At 43.7% G+C, this 21,006-nt stretch overlaps 1 protein-coding gene and 1 long non-coding RNA gene across 5 annotated transcripts in view; one reads left to right on the top strand and one right to left on the bottom strand.

Moving 5' to 3' along the window:
* Positions 1–156: 156 nt before the first annotated feature.
* On the bottom strand, positions 157–5,160 carry LOC125976213 (uncharacterized). Its single transcript, XR_007484199.2, has 2 exons — positions 5,028–5,160; positions 157–1,380 (listed from the first exon to the last, which is right to left on the bottom strand). It is a non-coding gene; the product is annotated as an uncharacterized lncRNA (long non-coding RNA).
* nek7 (NIMA-related kinase 7) overlaps positions 3,086–21,006 on the top strand; it is a 37,163-nt gene continuing 19,242 nt past the window's right edge. For 3 of the 4 annotated variants that reach the window (XR_007484197.2, XR_007484198.2, XM_049732222.2), the window contains exons 1-5: positions 3,086–3,477; positions 13,311–13,403; positions 17,107–17,247; positions 17,418–17,480; positions 20,704–20,814. Coding sequence is in view for 2 of the 4 variants with exons in the window: in XM_049732222.2 (XP_049588179.1) it covers positions 13,344–13,403; positions 17,107–17,247; positions 17,418–17,480; positions 20,704–20,814 (375 nt within the window). In the remaining 2 variants the exon portion in view is untranslated. The remainder of the gene's footprint in view (positions 3,478–13,310; positions 13,404–17,106; positions 17,248–17,417; positions 17,481–20,703; positions 20,815–21,006) is intronic. The other variant, XM_049732221.2, reaches the window with a different exon arrangement.

Here is a 21,006-nt window from a genome sequence, read left to right as displayed (position 1 = left end):
GAAGAGATTCTCATTTTGCATGCACCTTATTGTTAACTGTATCCTTGAGATGTATATTATTTCCGTTGAGTCAGTGTGTGATTGTTCGCTGCGAAATAAATCATGAAAAAAAAAAAAATCCTGTTCTGTTTAGTACACACAAAATTCTTGACTCACTGTACCTGGTCTCCGTTGCCATTTTTATTGACAGTTTGACAATGTACAGCAAAATTTTGGGAGAGCTTTTCAGAAATAATTACAAGTAGTGAATAAATAAGTAGAAGAAGAATGTGTATCGTTTTGGAAAAGCAAAAAAAGCAAAGAGGTCCAAAGAGGAAAGTCTTTTTCCTTCTTTGTCCTGACTCTAGGTTGTTTCTGGAGTCAGGCAAAACCCGCAAAGAGGGGGTCGGCGAGGGGGCGGGGCTTTAAATAAAACGTACACGATACACACACATGGTCACACGGTACATGACCCGAAATGACAGCGGCACAGTGTGCAATGATGACTGAGGTCACCAGCACTTTACATGTTGCTCTGATAGTGTTGTTGCTGTATTGTCTGTCATAGGGACGTGTGTGTGTCACTGTGTGTACGTGTGTGTGATATCATGCCAGTTCCGCCTCACTTGCTTTCTCTCATTGCTAAGCGTCTATTTAACCTCACCTCACACACCTCACGCTGACACGAGCGTGCACCGACACGCACACGTCAGAGGGGTGACCATGTGAAGTCGGATATGTGTGTGTGTGTGTGGTATGATATTGAGGCCTGCCTGCTGGTTGAAGCAGAACAGGTGGAGGCTTTTACTGGACGTGTGCCAAGATAAAGACAACATCGACAAACACACACACACAAAACAGATTTGATGAGTGATGATGCCAGAAACAATATGCTAGTTTTGTCCTTCACATTATTAGCAACTCTCTCTCTTTCTCTCTTTTCCATTGCCTCATTTGCACATGGCTCTCCGCACGCCATAAATCGTCCATTTCTCAGTTGTGCTGCTATTCTATATTTAAACGTATTCATCATGTGACGCTTCACATCGAGGCAACCTTGAAAATGCTGCGATCAAGGCCGCTAACAACGGGCTGCCGTTGCGCTTTGAAGACAAAACAACATTAATTAGCCAATAAAATGGAAATGCGGGCTGGGCTGCCTGCCTCCGACGTGAAAACGGAATCAACATTTCTCTCCTGCAGCTTGTGCACATGAAGGGGAAGCCGGTGTGACAGGTCAGCTTTGTAGCGCTCCAGTGTAACCTCTCAGTTCCCGCTAAAGCTTTGGGATGCTCGCAGCTCCTTTCTCCTCCATCTGCCGGCGCGTGTGAAGTCTGCACCTGATCACAGCGCCTCCGACTGCAGCTTCTGTCTCCGCCGCCTCGTAGTCACGCCTCACCCCTGAGCCACATCCACAACACAAAGGGAGACATCAGGGGAAAACAGCAACATCTAGCTGTCCGTCTAGCTCTCTGTCAATCTATCTCTCTACCTCTGTCCGTCCATCTATCCGACTGACCGCCCAAAAACGCCGATCAACCTCCAATATTCATTTTCAATGAAAATCAAGGCCTTCCTCCACCCAAAACTGCCAAAACAAAGGAAATAATTAACAATTATTGTTAAAAAAATTACAAAATTAGTGGTATTGAAACATCTATTATTGCTGGTAAATATTTTCTTATCCAGTTAAGTAAAATTGGGATTCCTGTTGCACAACTAATCATGTCACACGAATGTATCAGTGCATAAGAGGACGACATTTTGCAGACTGTTTGTAATTTCATGCACAGACTGGCCAAAGAATGAGCAAGAGTTGGCGTCAAAGTATTACATCTAAATCATGATGTCACATTTACAGTGTAAAGTGCTCCTTTAATTCAACACTTGAACCGCCTCCATATACCCTGCAGGAAGAACCTTGTGCAAGCCACTTAGTACCTGCACAAAAGTTGGAAGGGGGTGAACAGAAATAAAAAACCCATCCCTAATCCAAAGGAACTCCTTTCTGTTAAATAAACAATATCAACTAAAAGAACACAAAAAGTTTTCTATTGGTTCAAAGGAGAACATCAAGCAGACAGGCAGGCACTTTTTTAAAACAATGGAAATTCCCCACCATTATTAAACACTTTCCCACCAAACAAACGTGGAGGGAAGCACGCGTGTTGAACCAGAGGATCTCTGGGTGCAGTTACTTCTCATCCATCCATCTAATTATTCCCTCAGAAACGTGAAATTTGAAGATACAAAAGAGCGTCCCTATCTGTCACTGAGCGCCATTGATCTTATCGAGAGAAAATGTGGGTGTTGTGGAAACCCAATATAACTTGTGCCATTAAATTCCACACAGCATTATTCACAGAGCGAATTGACAGATATCTGCGAGACGTTTCTTTTAATCTTCAACCGTTGTTGAAGAAGAAGAAGAAGGGAAGGGAAGGGAAGGGAAGGCAGGGAGGGGGGCGCTTACTTGCTTGGTTGGAGGGCCTGTACACTGCTGGCATCTCTCCCTTTTCCATATTTGCACTGAGGTTAACAAAAAAGCCGATTGAAGTATGGAGGAAAAAAAAGCATCCCACCTAACTTGTTGATTATTAACAATGCGGATGGTAAGATGCGTTTCTGGTGGAGTGTTTGGAATTTGTCAGTATGAATGGAATGAGCACAGGGAGCTTTTATCACAGTCGTGTAAGATGATCAATTCCACATGGCAGTTTGCAATCTGCACTTCCATTTTTTTTATGTCAATACGTCCTTATGATTTTCCTCATGATGCGTTTGGGGTAGTGTGTAAAAACGTGAGTGGATATTTGTGAGTGTTCTCATCAATTGCCATCGACACCGTGCTGACGGATAATCATTGCTGTTCAAAGGAAATATTTGGGCAATCTTCCACGTTATTTTGAACATGTTTGCATGATTTCTTCGCATAGACCATCACAAATTCATTTTAATAATATTTTTTCAATGCATTATAGCGCAAAAAAACAAAACCAGAAGGTTAAGTGATGAGATGATGTGAAAGCATGCAAGGGCCATGTGGGAGACTTGGAGCGTCTGTGCGGAGTCTCGCGGTATTTGACAGCTCTCCGAGAATGTTGCCTTGTTTACATTGGTGGCACGCGGGTCAGGAGCGGAGCGTAGCGTGGCGTGGCGTGGCATGGAGGCTGTTGGGGGGGCCTAGCGGACGAACTTCTTTCGCAACAACCTCACTTCACTGACGCAGCAGCAGCGGCGCAACTTTCTCTCCCGTCCTCGCTCCAGTCTCAAAAAAAAAAAAAAAGAAACTGTAAAAACTTTTTTTCAGCAACGCAACAAGACGCGAGAACCAGGCGAGTTTTTTTTCTTTTTCTTTTTCTTTTTTTCTTCTCTCCCTCTCGTCGTGCCCTTGGACAGGAAAGGGAAAGTCGCAAAAGAGACGAGCGCCGTAACAATCGGTGGAGTGTCTGCGCGTGAAGAAGAAGGAATAGCTTAGCAACAGAGTCCCACTTCCTGGTAAGTCCTCACACAGCTGACCGTCAACTTAGCAAAACTACTCACGAGCGGCTAATGAGCTCCTTTTCAACTTTTTTTTTTATCATTCGGACAAAACTGGGACTACACAGTTGTTCGAGGTCCGCCGCTGCTGACACAGTTAATGCTTAATACGCAGGCTTCACATCGGGGTGAAAAAAAACTTTGAGGGAAGTTGGTCAACTAGCTTAGCCTAAGGCTAGCATGTAGCAAGGCTAACTTTCACTGCATTCAGCTGACTTGAAGTCACTTGAGTGCGATGCAACGTGCCCCCAGTCCAACGTGTTTGGAGGCGACTGACAGAGATAAATAGATAAAGCGGCTGCTTAGTAAATCCATGCAACCGATTCCAAATGATGTAACGCGTAAGCTGTGGACTGTCGTGAGCTCCAATTACTCTGCCAACCAATATAGTTTGAAGGAAGGCCCTTTTAAGACGTGTCGTTCGTTGACTTTCCATAATGATGTGGGCTTGCATTAAGGACCATTTGCATTAAGGACGATTCGCTTCTGTGTCGTTTGCACGTCTGCAAGAAATAAATCATGCTCTCACTCCTGTTTACAGAGCTGCTTACTTGAAACCCTTCAATGATCAGTAAAAAAAAATCAATAAGTATATATGTGTGTAATTGTATGGTCTATTGGTAATATCATTGATGAATTGATTTGTATGAATCCAGCATTATCAGACAGATGTTTACAATGTTGGGAGTAGAAGTTCCCAAATATTAAAGGGAAGTCAACTCCCATTTTTTTAATAATAAGTTCTCTGCAACCCAACTATTCGAAACACAATTAATGTTTATGCATTATGAATTTAACATTGTACATCGAATAAACCTTAGCCAGCATTCACATAATTTGACAGAAGCGGCTCAAAAAAGAAGCATTGTTTCATCATGCAAATTGTTTTTTTTTTTTTTCATGTGATGTGGACATCCATTTGTCTATCCAGCCATTCTTTGTCTTCTTTATTTAAATGACGCGGGTAAACTGGACCCTGTCCCATCCGAGAAGAGGAAGGGGACTTACACCCTGGGTCGTTAGCCAGCCAATCATAGGCTATGTGGACAGCGCCATGCATTTTCCCCACCAAGTTAGATTTGTGGCCTTTTTAATAGATGGTTATAGATTGGATATCCGCTTTGCGGCCATGCAAGATGAATAAGGATAGTCAGATCACAATCCGTGTGGCTTTTTCTCCTTTGAGGCATGTTGTCATCAGGCCGTGCTGGCAGCGTGATAAAACCATACTGCGTCTTCGTTGAGCGGGAAAGGACAAAAGAGGCCTGTGAGACTTGTCGGTGCAGATGTTTAAGTGTATGCTGAACGCTGCGGTTTTATACATTTGCACTATTTCATTTGTTGTTGACAAATGGCTGTAAAATAACTTGCTTCAAAATGATATGCGTGTTGCTGTTCTTCCCAAAATGTTTTAGCATTTATACATTTGGCAATGCTTGAGGGGGGATGATTCAGCCGGCCGGGGTGAGTGGGAACTGACATACCTTGTTGACCTAATAATTACTCACTTCTCTGTTGCCACATTCGATCAACGTCACAGGCTGTGTACGAGCTTGAGTCTCCCAGCGTCATCGTGAACACGGACGGGCTGGCCGGTCGGCCGGCTCGGTGAAGTCGACTGTCAAGGAGTGTTGACATGAACCGGATGAACGACAATGGTTGCCAAATGTTTGTCATGGCTGCTGTGATTAAGCCAGGACAAAAAGCTTAGAAGTGATTATTAATTAAGGTGAATCAGAGTAGGCGGGGGACATTTACATAAGAAACACTAGCCAAAAATGAAATTAAGATAAGGTCAAAGTTTGAGTGTTGGTGGAGATGCTGACTCGCATTTTTTTCCACACGATAATGACAAGGTCAGTGTTGTTGTTGTTTTTTTACTTTATCCTCTTTATTTGACAAAACCATACATTTGTAGTCTCAGCTCTATTTTTTTTTTTTTACAGTTTTGGGTTAGACCAAAATTTCCACTCATCGGAGTGGAGAAATCCGCACTCCTGACCCAGAGCAGTGATTTAGTGTCATGGAATTCACCCATTCTCGTCAGATGTTCCGATTTTAGCCCCGGAGCAGGTCGGCCGGCCGGCCAGCCACTCTACTGTATCGAGGATCAGATAAGAGCAGACATTTGTCATCTGACCACTTAAACTCATTTTTTGCCTATGGGTCTTTCTTTTTTTTAATATACAACAAAAACAAAAATATTGGCTTCCTTCCTTCCTTCCTTTGCAAAGATGTGTCCTTAGGCCATTTGGAGCTCCATTTAACACAGTCTCTTGGATGATGTCAAAGACCACGGCCAGCCAGCGATTGCACACAACTCGTGCTGGCACTGCACCACTGCAAGCTTTTTGTTCCAACTTGGCAATTTTTTATTTTTTTTGAAAGTTTCAAATGAAATATTTAAATATGTGGTTGCTGCCTTTTTCCCGAGAAGCGTTTAAAACACTCCTTTCTTTCCCAGCTCTGCTTGGTGAGAGTTGAGAGGAAGGTCTTTGGCAATGAGTACAGCATTGCAACGGCCTTCTTCGTCAATATTTCTGCATCTCGATTTTTCTTCTTCAGTATGGAGGGTCAAGGATGTTTCAAGCGTTCAAATTAGACCATGCCTTGCAGCTTCTTGTTTCTTGAACGTTTTTAACACCATTGTGGAATTGTTGCCTTCGCTCACTGGGGTGATGCACATTGTTTGAAGTTAATGAAACCGTTTTAGTGCTGCTGGGTCATTTAATGTCATGGCCGTGAAATCTGTTCTATGCATTTTTTTTTTTTTTTTTAGATTCCTATTGCCTGGTGACACACAGCGGGGATGGATTTTTCTTACCTGGCGTCACGTGGTTCATGCTAATTTTGCTTCCGGTCAGGAGAATTGCTGCTGGGCTGTGTATTGCCAAAGCCAAGTTGGCATGATTTCAACTGCGCTAGGCTATCACGCCGTATCATCACTTTTTATTTTAGATCACTCTCCAATTGTCTCCTCTCCTCTCCATCGCTTTTGATGATCCCCAAGCAAAAAAAAACCGACCAGTCCCCCGAGGATACAAATCCACTTTCAGCGAATGATTACAAGATGCTGGGTGCCACTGTAAACGCCACATCAGTGGCGATGACAGTACGCATTTGTCGTGAGACGAGACCAAAGCTGTATGAATTTGCACTCGGATTGAGGCAGAGGGAGGGTGAGGGATATTTTTTTTTTTTGGGCCTATTTGGCTATTTAAAAGTGCTTGAGCAATGTAGATGAGCGATGTGTGCCCTGTGATTGGGACAGCTAACTTTTTAAATCCCTGATTGTTTATGGCAAAATATTTGAAGCATATATGCAAGACTCCTTTTTTGGAAGCGGTTGCTGCCAAGGGTTGCACAGGACTTCTTGGAAATAGTCCACTTCCAAGGTAGCGTCTTGAAGGATTTCCGACTAATAGCTTGTGCAAGCCTGGTGCACAGTTCAAAAGTTACCATTAATTGTATTGACGCTGTGATCGGCATTGTGATCGATAAAATTCATAGATGATCTCTCAGCACAACTCATTCACTTCCAACCCAGTTAATATATTTGACGTGTATGACTGTCACTGAACGACTTCATCTGCTGTGATACAGGTTGGGGAATCAGTGACGTGCATAAAAGTTGGATTCGGGCATCTCTCGCTCTTGATCTCTTCTGCTTTCTTTTCCCACGTAGTTCTTTGACGCCGTTGCCTGTCCTGCCCAGTCTCAGCCCTCCTCTCCTCAGGGGGTCCGGGCTACCCGTGGCCACCACTCGTCCTCCTCCTCCTCCTTCTCCTCCTCCCTGGCCAGCCTGGCCCTTAGTCAATGGGAGCAGGCAGCCTAGCCCAGCCTAGCCCAGCCCAGCCAGCCCGACTCCCTCTGAGCAGCAGGAAGCTGCAGCAGCAGGGGTTCGGCATGTATGGCGCTGCCGGCTGTCTGTCAGAAGTCCTGCCAAGCCAACGATGAGAGACCTTTGCTCGTGTGCTATCGGGGCACAGAATAAAAATATTTTACATCTGAAGGCAGGCGTGGGGCGGCGGCAGCGGCGTGCTCAGATGTAGAGCAGAGGTGAAAACACTCTGTGTGTGTACGTGTGTGCGTTTAGGATAAAGAAAGTGCAAGTTAGCAAGAGAGGAAAATGACTTTAATGAATTGCTACTTGCTGAATGGATTCCCAAGCAAGACTTTTTGGTTTGGCGAATCAGCAGCTACCCGAAAGTCAATGCCTGGCTTGACGGTTTAACGGTGAATATTTAACATGGCGCAGCGAGGGGCTCGCTTGTAAACAGCAGTCGGCATGGCAGCAAAAGTCGGCGTGATGCCGGGCCTCGATCGGGAAACAACACGGGCGTCTCGAAATTGTGATTCGAGAAGGAGGCAGATGGCATGGGCTGGTGGTGTGACACTGGAAGGAAAAAGCACCAGGCAGGATTCTCTCCCTGATGAAAGCAGCTCCTGCCTTGCTTTGAAAAGCCAAGTCTGTCGTGCTTGGCGTCTGCTGCTGCGTGCGTGGCTGCGGGGTCAAACTGTGATACGCAACTGCTGGAATTTTGGCTTTTTAGCTTTTTCATGTTCAAATCAACTGAAGGGAAGAATGGGGGCGGGCGGCAGGAAATTTCATTAATATTAATATGATAATGTCTGAAGGAGGCAGGGTTTTTGCTTCTGCTGCTTTCATCCTGGGTTGTTTTGGAGCTTTCTTTTGAGTGCTTTTCTTCGCAGCTCTATTGGAAATTTGTCAACAATTATTTGTCCATGCTAGCGAGATTTACTGGCGTCTGAGATGAGAAATTCAGTGATGTGTAAAAAAAAAAAAATCAATTGTGAGCACTTTCCAGTCTTGCCGAAACGGACCTTGACCTGGAACCCGACCCAGACGGTTCACATGCATTTGAATAATGTCAAGGAGATGCTAGTTTTGAAAGCTAGGTGCAAATTTCAAATCGGATTGTTTATTTTTTAAGGGGGCTATGTTTTTCCATGCTATGTTGTGATATCTTTGTATTTTATGTTTCTCAGCAATTAAGCTCCAGTTTTTCCAACAGAAGAATTTTAAAATGACAATTTAGTTTCACGTACAACTGCTATAATAGAAATATTTTAAATAAATAAACTTAATTGCACTTTTATAACATTTGCAACCTTTTCTAACAGGACTGCTTAGATGCATCAATTAAAAAAAATCTTAATTTCTCTATAAACAAAACTTTACAGTGTGCAAAAATTATTTCTCAGTACTTTTAAAACGGTACCGTAATTTCCGGACTACAAGCCGCTACTTTTTGCACACGCTTTGAACCCTGCGATTTGTTTTGGTAATAGAAATGAGGACATGTTCCATGCATTGAATTTCAAATGAGTGACTATTTGCAAGAAAGTTTATTTTAGTGACTAGCTGAAGATTTTTTCGAAGCTCACAGTGAAGAACGGTGGTACAGGTCTGCCATCTTTCCTGATCCGAAAATGGAAATCCCTGCAGCGACAAAGTACAGAGGGGAGGAGGGTGAGAACCAAGACAAATGCGACCCCCTTAGGGCTAGTGTTATTCTCTGATCGTCTGCTTTTTGCACACACACATAAATGCTGCCTGTTGCACTCGGGCAATGAAAGACGTGCGCCCGAGAAATGAAAGGAAATGCACAACCCCGTAAACGTCGGACATTCCCCATTTTCATTTGTTTGCAAATTTTCCGTCTTTTTATTCCCGTGTTGTCCCGCTCGGTCTCTGGCGGCCCCGTGGTCGAGAATGTCACATTGAATATCTTGGTGCCAGAGGTGATTAAGCTAATTTGGTGGTCATTCCAGTGACATGGCTTAACAAACAAAGCCTTTATTGGTCCCGGAGCCCTGCAAATTCCGCTCTGCTCTGCTTTGCATTGTGAATACGATGAGTTGTTGCCTCTCGGCACTAATACAGCCAGCCCAATGTCCCGCTCTGGGATATTTGTGCAGATGTGAGTAGAGACGTATACTTTTTCTGAAAATAAGAGGTAGGCTTCCTTAAGACTTGAGTACGTACTATATTGGGATGCGAGGGTTTGTTTTTATTTCTCGTGGTTGAGAACCTGCAATCATTTCGGAGGAAATATAACTATATTAATAAAAACAGCACAGATGGGTATTTAGTTTGATTTTTTTCCTCATGTGTAACAATGGATATTAATCATTTAATCCCAAAAAATCAGAATAAAACCCAAGCAGCCCATTTATAGCATAGCTATGATTTGAATTTCGTCCAGTTTTTCCATTTTAGCGCACATTTTTACTCCTTTTCATATGAGATCATTAGGCAACGTAAACTCGGCTGTGTTTTTCCACACTTATCTGTTTTTTATTCACTTTTCAAACTGTTGTCAGACCTTGTTTATTTTCATTGATTGACAGCGTGAATAGATGTCACCTAAGAAAAGGGGCATTATACCGCCGGGCCCGATTCATCCTTCTTTAGTCACATTTCCTTTATCATTGAGATCGGAGTTTATCTTTTTCAAGCGTGAATATACTGTTTTAGTTGGGATGCGATTATTAGCATCCTCCTCGGAGCACATCAAACGCTACTTAGCCGACTCCGGCTTTTCACTCCGAGGCACCTGCTGAATTGATAGACGGGCGACAAAGAGCTCCTCAGCACGCGAGTGGGCAGCACAATAAAGCAGAGAAGGTGGCCTGGGAGCTCAGCCACGTGCCAGATCGTGTCCACGACATGCAAGGTGAAAGGAGAGCCTGACACCTGCATGTCCTTGAGTTTGTTTTTTTTTTAAATAATGACAAAAATCCTAACCAGGAAGGATTGAAGCGAATACAAAAGTGCAGGTGCGCCCATGGCGGTGGAGGATCTGGTCCAATCTGTATTCTTTGAGTATGCGCTTAGTGAAATATACACACACACACACACACACACACGCGCTAAGGGATCAGAGTTGTGCTACTTTTATTTGGACGCTTGAGAAATAAATCAATTCAGGCCTCACATGAAGCCCGGGCTGTTTTGTGCTGTGCTGTTTATTTCGCCAGTAAAATAATCATTAGCCTATAAAATTCTGCAAGTGAAAAATGTAAAGGAGGCATATAAATAGTAGGTGGCAAGCAGCATTATGGATCTCTGGCCTTGGAGTCTCCCGAAGGACCTCAGTGCTTTTCTTTGTCTTGATTTTTTTTTTTGATCAATTTGCTGCGTTGCTCCCGACAGCGATAGAGTGAAGGTCTGAGTTATGCAAACAAATCCGGCTTAAAAGCGACCTAGCTATTAATTCATATCGTCCAACTTTTGAATAATTTCATCTGTTTAATGTCCGTGTTGCTGTTTCCTTCGTATGTTTGATCGCCCGAGCTTGAAAAATAAGCAAAAAATGTAATCAGCTCCCTGATCTTTTCCTGCTTACTTGGCGGGATTTTTGGAAGACCTACTGGAAGCGGCGTGTGAAGTGTGTTTAGCTGGCTCTGCAAAGTGAATTTCTCCCATTTGGTCATATTTTCTTTTGTTATGGATGAAGAAACAAAGTTTCCTCTTCATTTTCTATTCCGCTGCCGAGTCTCGCTCGGGCTTCCTCAAAGAGTTAAAATGGCCGCCACGCTGAGGTGTAATTGGTGTTCTCCTACTCTCATTTAATGGCCCGATGCAGATGAGCTCGCTCGCTCGCTCTCTCGCACATTTGGGCTAATGATTTTGCTTGGTGATTAAAATGAATTGGAGAGTACGGCGCTTTTGTAGTATCCGGACCCCGCCATCATTAGCGGATGGCTTTTTTTTTTTTTCTTCTGTATCATCAGTGTTTGTCAGGCAGCGGATTCATTCGAGGCCTGCCTGGGGTTGGCTTTCATGAAGACAAACTCAAAGGTTCCTCCACTTCTTGTAATCATGGACAGCACTCTTCCAGGGCTCCTCAAAGGTGCCTTTGATTCCTTTACATCCTAAAGCTGGGCCGGGCCGGGCCGAATAGTGTCACTTGATACGGTTTCCGCTCTCCTTCTTTAACTATGCAAGGCGAGGCCACTCCTCATCCCCCATTACTTGTCCTTCCTTCACTCTTCGCTTTCTGTTTGGATTTTGATGTCCTTGCGTGGAGAGCTGATTTAGCACTCCTATATTTCAAGGAACTTGCTGAACCTTGTTTCATCCGTAGCCTTCTTCCAGTTCGCCTTTTTTTTCTTTATAATTGACCGCCTCTCTCGTTTTTTTCCCTCTCCCCCTGTTTTAAAATGAATTATACAGAAGGAAGGAAATGAGGACGGAAGACGAGGTAATGCCAGTGCCAACTTCTGTGGTACGCAATCCCGCAAACCACCGACATTTATGGCTAACACGGTCTCCACTCTTCTGCTAAAGGTTCGGTCAAGGTTGCAAAATGTTTCCGAGACGTTTAACAATTTTAACAAACATTTTCCTTCCACCTATATTTTGTGTTCATTTATTGTTGGTTTCCCAATCCCAAATTTTTCTTTCAGTGGTCTCAACCAGGGCCTGCGACTTGTCAAACTAATGTAGATTTGAGCTTTTGGCCGCTGCTGTAGCCCGCTGCTTTTGTTTTTTTTCACGTTTTCTCATGGTTTGGCTGCTGCTCCAAATGAGAAGAACCATTTGGATTTTTGTTGAATTTTTAACTTTAGACAAGCTGCATATGACTGAATGAGAACTTTCTTAATGAATTGGGCTGTTTGGGCCAGTGTCATAATCCAACATGACAGACTTAATTGATCTACTTATTGTGGGACGTGAAGCTCAAATCCCCTCTGGTTATTTTGACACAAAGGCAGGCAGGAACACAAAAGCTTTGAAGAGCCGAGTAATGGTGCCAGCTTCAATCTGGCAAAGCACACATCTGAAGTGTGAAGAGTCAAATTGGAAGCAGCAAGGCCACTGGATGAGCAATTGCGCAACCCGCTTTATACAGAAAACTGCTTCTTTTTTATTTTTTATTTGTATTGACATAACACTCCAGCATTCAACGTAACACAAAAATAATTTATGTAAATTTTGGGGAATATTTATTAAATTTTTTAAAAATTATTTCTTTGTTCATTTTTTATGTAATTCTAAATTTTAAGACCGTTTTTTGTAACATTAAATGATATAAAATTGTAATATTATCGCATCACAAGATGTTATTTACTGTAATATTTTAAAATAGGCAGAGCATATTAATAAATGAATTCCATGTGAATAACTTGATAACCCTGGAGCATCTATCTGAGCACTTAGCAATTACCGTAGATGTGTCCGGGGCCACGCTGGAATCATGAACTCCGTCTTTGCTTACTTTTATCAAAGCTCACTCGGATTTCATTTTGCTAACTTTTTATGTACTTCTATGAAATAATGGTTAGTCTCTCAAGATGGCCATCTTTTGAAAAATAATATCCGCCGAGGCTGCATGCCAGAACGTGCAATTATGCAGCAGCGTGGCATGCGCACTCGCCTCCGTGTGACCTCTTCGGGGGAGAAAAAAAAAAAAAGTGAAACTGCTTAAATGTTTGTAATTCCCATGAAAGGATGCTTGGAGGAAAGCCAAGTTGATGTAGCCATGTTGTGTCATTATCTCCGCTTCCATAACTCTGGTGCATGACTTTGCTCTGCAGGGTGCAATGTGAGAGGGCATCACACAGGGAGTGTCACATTCACACGCGTGACACCCGAACCAAACACCCGCCGCACTGTTAGATGCTTCATTCCCGAGACTTTTTTTTACCCTGCAAACATTTAGATATTTCCTGTCGGGATAAATCATCCACTTGTGATCTGATTAACTCGTGGTTGTTTCATCACAATTCTAGAATTTCTTTTTTTTTGTTTTTGACTTCAGACGGCGGGAGACGGATTCCAAGGCCTTGACATCATGGATATGGACACGCAGCCGCAAGGGCAGCAAGCAGCCGTGCCGGTGTTTCAGCCACAGGTAAAACTGCCAGTCCCACACTCGTCAAATATTTTTTATGATGCTTTGTCTTTTTTTGCTGTTTAAATTGAAGCCAAGTATTTTTTTTCAATCTTACCTTTGTGGGAGCAATTGTTTGAGACAGGCAGCAAGTGGATGAATGCAGAGTTGTTTCTATTGATGGCCGGGCCGGGGCCTCCCCACGTTCCTTTCTCGGCTCAATAAACTTTGCTCATCGCAGATCTGGTCACCGTTAGATTTTACATCCCGTCCTTCAACATGGGCTTTATTGATTTCTTTCCACAAGGATGGTTGTTTTTTTTTTTTTTTCTCCATAACTATTGAATAGACTTTAAACAAGGATGTTCATCCATATGCCCTAGAGTAAATGTGGATTTTTCTTGCCAAAAAAGAAAAAAAAACGGCACTAAAAATAGACCCTGGCTGTTTTCCTTGTGTATGCAAGCAACATTATTACTGTAATTGCCAAGGGAGTCAATTTATTCAAAGTTTTGTAATTGCAGAATTAAGGATAATTGGATTGCCCACATAAGAAACTCAAATAAAAGCTCTAATGATCAATTTGACTTGAGGCAAACACACAAACATCTGCAGATCCCCAAGTTGTTGATTATTTGTTCTTTTTCAGGCTTAATGATTCCCCCCACCACCACCACCACCTCATTGATTGTTTTTTTTTTTTTTTTTAAAGCTATTTTTAGTGTGTTAATTCCAGTTTGTGCTAATCTTCGTTCACCTCTAATGTTGCCATCTGAACTGATTTCACATTTAGTGGAAGTTAAAGATAGTCAATTAGATTGCTGATGGATGCATTTCAACAAGTCATGTATGCGTTTGCGCTTTCCCAAGGTTCGGCAGCACGGGAGGGGAGGGGTCTGAATTGTAGATGCAATGAAGGACATTCTGTATTGCTTGCAATATATCCATCCTCTGGCTCCCGGAGGTGTGATGATGCATATGCATAAGGTAAACCAGATGAGCTGGTAGGATGTGCATTTTTAATGGCGCATTTGCTCTCCGTGCGAGTAGCGAGGTTGAGGTGGTGCAACCCCTTTTCCATTTTGAGCGTCGCCACACGGTTCCAAAGACGCAGGTCTGACTGTAAGCGTGAGATGGAGAAGCACCTTTGGCAATCCCGCCGTTTTGGCTGCCTGATTGGTTGACTGGCTGAGGATGAATATTGCATGGTGCTCTGGGTGGGAGTGGGTGTCAACCCCTCTGCCTGCCAGTCACTGTCTCTTCCTGTTGTCCTCACTGTCTCTCTCGAGTCTACTTGCACGTTAATCACAGTCCACGTTATGAATTTTTTTTTAGTCCATCACTGAATAAAACTGCACGAAACAATTTTGATTCAGATCAAACTATTATTTGCCTCGTCTTATTTTGTACGGGTTCTTTTTTCCCCCCCCTACTGGGATTTTCGCCAAGATTTCCGAGAAGTGGCTTCAACGGCTCAACTTGCAGCCACAACTCGAAGGTTTCCATTTTTCTGCCTTTCTCGGGCAGCGGGCCAGTTTACTTTCAAAATGAGCCAGCGTGGTGCCGATGTACTTGAAGTGTCCATGTCCGCCTGTCTGTCGGTCTGTCTGTCTGTCCTCTCCGCCGCTGTTGGCCTTTCCGCGGCAGCCGTTGGCACTGCCGAGCTGTCACATCAAACCCTCTCCCCCTCTGCTGCTTGTCTCTCTCCCCTCGCCATCTCCAGCCTTGGCCCGTCAAACCTCCATGTGTCTTGTCAGCTGTGTTTGGAAATGGCGTCATTATTGGTCAGCCTGTATCACACTTTGTCTGATGACTTTTCTTCCTCCCTCTGAGATGCTGTCCCTCACAAATATTACCCACAATCCCTTGCGCATCTGCACACCAGTCAGAATTGGCACAAGATTAGAGTTTTGCAGAAGGGGGCTTCGCTCATCATCGATTAGCACTCTGGTTACTTTTGCGAATCCGTAATTTGTGCAGCGGTTCACCGATTTAGCCTCCCTAGCGTCGTTCCGGGTCATTCCTCTGTGACGTCTCCGTCGGGCCCTCGTTTGATGCCATTGTGTGACGCCCGTGCGCGGCGGATGAGGCGGGCTGTCAGTCAGTCAGCCATGGCTTGGCTTGGCTTGGCTGCCCTTTGAAGGCCAGGCCAGGGGGCGAAGAGGTGGCGCAAATGGCCTGTGAAGTTTACATACACTGCCCACTGCTAAACAGATTAGCTCTAATGAAGTGTCTAATGCCGGGGCCGCCGGCTGACATAATCCCGCCTGGCAGCCTGGCCCCTCGGCTGCCAAAAAAGACGCCCTCCCTCCGGCCCTCTCCTCCGCTTGCCCTCCCTCGCACAGCCTCTGCCGCCACCCAGGGCGACTCCACACGGGGAGGTGCCCACTGTTAATCATGCCGGACAGTGTGCGATCTGACATGCAAATGTAGGTCATTGCATATGTAAATGTGTGATTACGGCGCTGGCATGCCAGGACACATTAGCGAGACTGTGCTCTCAGCAGGCGGTTGTCACAGCGCTTTAGCGGCTCATGCTAACATTTGTCAAGCAACCATGCTGCGAATGAAAGCAATGCCCTCTTGTCCTCTCCTTCTCCATCAGTCCCCCCCCCCCCCCCTCCATCATTGTTTTTACACCTTAAACTGTGCAGTAACGGTGCACTTACCTTTCACCTCCCCACCAATTATTTTTTATTTTCCACCCCAAAATCAATCAATGTAGTTCAATATGTGATCCAAAGGTTTCTGGTCATGTTGCGGGAGAGGTGGCGTGACGCTGAATTCTCCATTGTGGTGGTGTGTATGCTAGCTGTCAGAGTGACATGTGGTGCCACAGTCGCACACACACTTCAGAGGGGTTAATTGGACCTGTCACAAATTATGACTAGACATATGTAGTAGCCAGCATGAACCAGAAATAAAAGACAAACTCTAAAAGCCACATCTATATTTTATTCACGGCCATCATGCAACTCTGTTGAATAGATTGCAACAATAACATCAACTTGGCATTGTCGATTCATGTTTTTTTTCCCCCTCCCTTTTCGTAATACAGTTTTTGTGTTTTTGTTTTAGCGTTCTATTGGGAGTTTGATAGTCTTACATTTACTGGAACTCCAGTGTGAAAGCAGATACGTAACATGCGCACCACATAAAAACAGGAGGAAAAAAAAGTACATATGTACGACAAGTTCTTCTAGAAGAATTTTTGTGACTTCATCAAAAGACTTTTTTTTTATTTGCTGAAGTGATGTATTAACTGCCGCTGGTTTATGCGCATGCTAACTCTTGGGTCCTAACCCTGAGTTGCTCCCACAGCCAAAATGCCAATGTGGCATTCTGATATTAACACGTCAACTTCTCTTTGCTCCTGCCAATGCCTTCTGCAAGTTTACCAACAGTGGGAAAGGTCACAGCAGCCAGCTCTGTTTTTTTTTTTTTTTTGGGTCACCTATCATATCTATTGGACTCATGCTGGCTTCTTCTTCCTTCTCTTTAATGAATAAATTATACCTTGCAAGTGTCTCAGGGTGAGGAACGATACCACTTATCACGTTTGACCCGATACCGGCCTTATTACAAAGTCGGCGGCGGCCATATTGGTATCGGTCGCCCTCTTGTGGTCATATTACTCTCAGGAACTCAAAGGCATGCCCATCACGATCCAAATTCATCATCATGTTGTTTATATTAATAACACTTTTTTGTTTTTGTTTTCCAGAAACCTTTGCAGCCAGACATGGGCCACAATTCGCTGGCTAACTTTCAGATTGAGAAGAAAATAGGCCGAGGACAATTCAGTGAGGTTTACCGAGCCAGGTATCTATTAGACAACACGTCGGTGGCCCTGAAGAAAGTCCAGGTAAGAAACCATGAACATTTAATTTCAGTGATATACCAATTATCGGCCCGATATTTGGGATTTTGCCGATTATCGGCAAATTGATTGTATTTACTGTCGCCACCTTCCATTTGCCATATTGTTCATGTGTCCTCTCTGTGACTCCCCCTCCCTTTTTGATCCCCTAATAGATATTTGACTTGATGGATGCCAAAGCTAGGCAGGATTGCATCAAAGAGATAGATCTCCTTAAGGTAAGCAACCCCAGAGAAGAGTGGTTTTTTTTTTAGTGCCGCAGCAGAGTCCTTGCACCACAAGAAAACAATTCAAAAGGCATCCTGGATGTGTGTGTGTGTGTGAGGCGCTTGTTGCGTACATTTGTATTTTGTTTTTTTGTGTGTAGAAAAAAGTGAATGTTTGCGACTACAAGTCTTTGACTATCTGCTGCAGATTCCTCAAAATATATGGCCAAACATTTTTTTTCTGTTTTATTTAAACCTCAATGATGTGTTATTGATCAAACTACCATCAATTCCGTCACGCATATTGTTCTCAAATACTTGAAACACAGAGACCTTTCTTCATATTTATTCCTTAACGTGTTTCCGGATTGCCTTCGCATCTACGCTCGTCTTCCATGTTTGCTCACCGCGGGCTGTTTATGCTCGTAGGCTTTCCCCAATACAATAAGAAAACGATAATTCGATTAGTTTGTGCCACTCTAAACACTCCGGTGTAGCTCCGGGGAGCGATCAAAGAAAAGGATACTCCCGATGTAGACATGTCGAGAGATGTAATGCCTCAAGACATCAGGATTAACCTCAGTCTATACCTCTGACCTCCTACAAGTGGTCATGGCAGGGTTCACTGACAGGTGACGAGCTTCTCCATCTTCTTTTTATGTATATTGCTAATTTCCTCCCCTCTCTGCTGGCTGTCACCAATATCGTTTCCTCTTTTCAATGTTTATACCTCACACAGCTTCTTCATTTCCTCACGATGGTTCACCTTCCGCCTTAAGATCCCCCCTCCCTCCTTTTTTTTTTTATCCTTTCTCGAAGCTCATTGAAGTGAACACAAAGGTTCTGCCTGGGCCCTTGACTGCACGCCTTATAATAAAAGGCTGAGTGTCAGTGAGACAGCCATTTTGCCTCATCCCCCCTCCCCCCCACTCCCGTTCGACAGGCCAACAGGAGACACAGGCAAATCAGAATAATGAGCGACACAGTGGCATGGACCGACTGGAATGACACACAAATTTGTGTGTGGTTCCGTGCACGGAGGAAGGCATACACACTACTCTTAGTCACTGCCTTTCATCGGTCTGCCTGTTTGTTTGTTTGTCTGCCCGTATTTGCGTCTGCTTATTCATCTGCATTGTCCTGTTCTGACGTAGCCGTTTCAACTTCTCACTCACTCTCCTTTTCGTCCCGCTCTGAGTATCTGGCTCTCTGACGTTCGTTTAGTTTCGTCATGCATGCGACTCCACATCCGTGTGCTCCACATTTGCCGATTGTTATGAAGTCCGGTTTCTGTAACGATGTCAACAATTAACGATGGTAATCGTGTGCGCGTGAATGTGATTAGGCAGCGTGCGCTCACTGACAAAACAAATACGTTGAGTAGCCAACTTTTTAAATATCAACCTTAAATTTTGATTAAATTGGCTAAAATGTCTAAAATTATGGCTGAGGTTCCTGTTTTAAAATTAAAGTAGAGGGCACCTGTGGATTCACATATTCCCATTTTTCCCCCAAATTTTATTTATTATTATTTATTTATTTTATTATTATTATTATTACACAGCACACTTATCCACTGTCATGCAACATTTGCCATGTTATTCCATCAGTTCAAAATTTAATTCATCATTTGGTCACTTTATACGATCAGATAGCTTTCAGTTTCTTTTCTTTTTTTTTTCTCCAGCCGTGTCATTTGCTCACCCTGATACGTTCCACACGGTTATACATCATTAAGTAATTACACACGCTGGTGGGTCCCAGGCTGCGTGTGTAATTACATAATCATCTAAACCTCTCCGCCATATCCCCTAATGAACGATTGTTGTTTTACACCAGGCTTCCATCCGTCATTAGCATCAACATCTCCGCAGTCCTCCGTATCTTTTTGCCCGAGGTTACAGTAATGGCAGAGGAATGGCTCGGGTGGGCTTGTCATGGCTCGTGTACAACTGACACGCCGAGCCAAATATACATCTGGCGAAGGAGGGAGGGAGGGAGGGCTGGCCAAAGATGGAGACGCGGGGAACGTAGAAGGGAGGACAAGTGAGGGAGCGCCGTGTGGTGCAGTGTACTGTACCGAGCCCTCCTTTCCCTTCTTCTCGGCATCATTCAGAGCATGAACATTTCTTTAATCACGGCCAAGGACGTGTGTCACACTGCTCTGTCTGCTCGTCTCAGTTGTTGCCACGACGACAATTCCGCATCCTCGCTATGTATCATTCCTTTCTGGCGAATATATTTTTTTGCTATATGTTGCATTTTAGTTGCTAGCCTCCCAGCGCCGCTTTACATGCTTTCTTCTACACGTTTGTTTACAAGGAGGAATAGTCTTCTCGCCTTATTGACCAACCAACAGGAAGGAATTGCAGCCTTAGATAAGCCCGGCTTGTTTTTCTGACTGCCAGCCATGTCAGCTTGTCAGGCGTCGATGTTTTTTTATGCGTGTGCGCGCGCGCGCGTGCGGGTGTGTCTTGCACGAGTTGTTGTCGTCGCAGTTAGAGGGTTTGTTGTGACATGTCAGCCAGCTTTGTCACACCAGAGGACAAAAACCGTGGCGTCGAAAATCGGGATTACAAATACGTTATTTATTCAAGCGTAGCGGGATCCCAGACAAATTAAAAGCATCTCTTATTGCAAATTCCACTTTCAATATTTTGTCCTCGGTGATCAAGTGAATTGCAATTCAAATGGGCTCTGATGTTTAATTGCTTAAGTGCCAATATTTATGGACAAAAAAACTAATTGCTGGTGTTTAATAATATCAAGATGGACATTGTCAACAGCGCTGGAAAAAATAAAATGTAATGACAACATAAAAGAGGCTGTTGAATCACACAGACTCATTTATGGTGGAGCAACAAAACACTTGAATCGTGAACATAAGCTGTAAGCAAGCAATATGGGGTAGCCAACGCTCTCCTTTTTGGGAAGGTTTGAAGCTCTGTGGGGGACACAACAAAACATATTGCACACACAACACAACCGGCCCCCTCGGGATAACATTTTCCAAAAACCAAGCGGTCTCGAGCAGATTATTTTCAAAATGAGAAATGTTATGAGAATGGCAGAGAGTGACTTCCAGCGAGAAGGAAAACTTTTCACTTTGATTCAACTCCATTCTGAGCCTGCTATGAAAATTGGAGGCTCCAAATCTGTAAATTTGAAAGATCGCTTCGACCAAAAAAAGTTCTACTTTGACTTATTTCTCGCCTCTCTTCTCTTTCTCTCACAGCAACTAAACCATCCAAATGTGATAAAGTATCACGCGTCTTTTATTGAGGACAACGAGCTAAACATAGTACTGGAACTAGCTGATGCCGGAGACCTCTCGCGTATGATCAAGGTAAGTGACTTCCCCCAGTAGCAGTACCAAATTTAAAATAATAATAATAATACAGAAGAGCCTTAAATTTAACACTCACAAGGATGGCAAAGAACATAAATGACCAAACTTGTTAGTTACTGTAGCACAAACTCCCTTCCAACTTTTGACATCAAAAGATGAATACAAGACAAAAGAGCAACTTTTCAATTT

The sequence above is a fragment of the Syngnathus scovelli genome, chromosome 10 (assembly GCF_024217435.2).
Source record: "Syngnathus scovelli strain Florida chromosome 10, RoL_Ssco_1.2, whole genome shotgun sequence".
Taxonomy (NCBI): domain Eukaryota; kingdom Metazoa; phylum Chordata; class Actinopteri; order Syngnathiformes; family Syngnathidae; genus Syngnathus; species Syngnathus scovelli.
The sequence above is the reverse complement of the archived record's forward strand: the minus strand, read 5'-3'. Positions and strand labels throughout refer to the sequence as shown.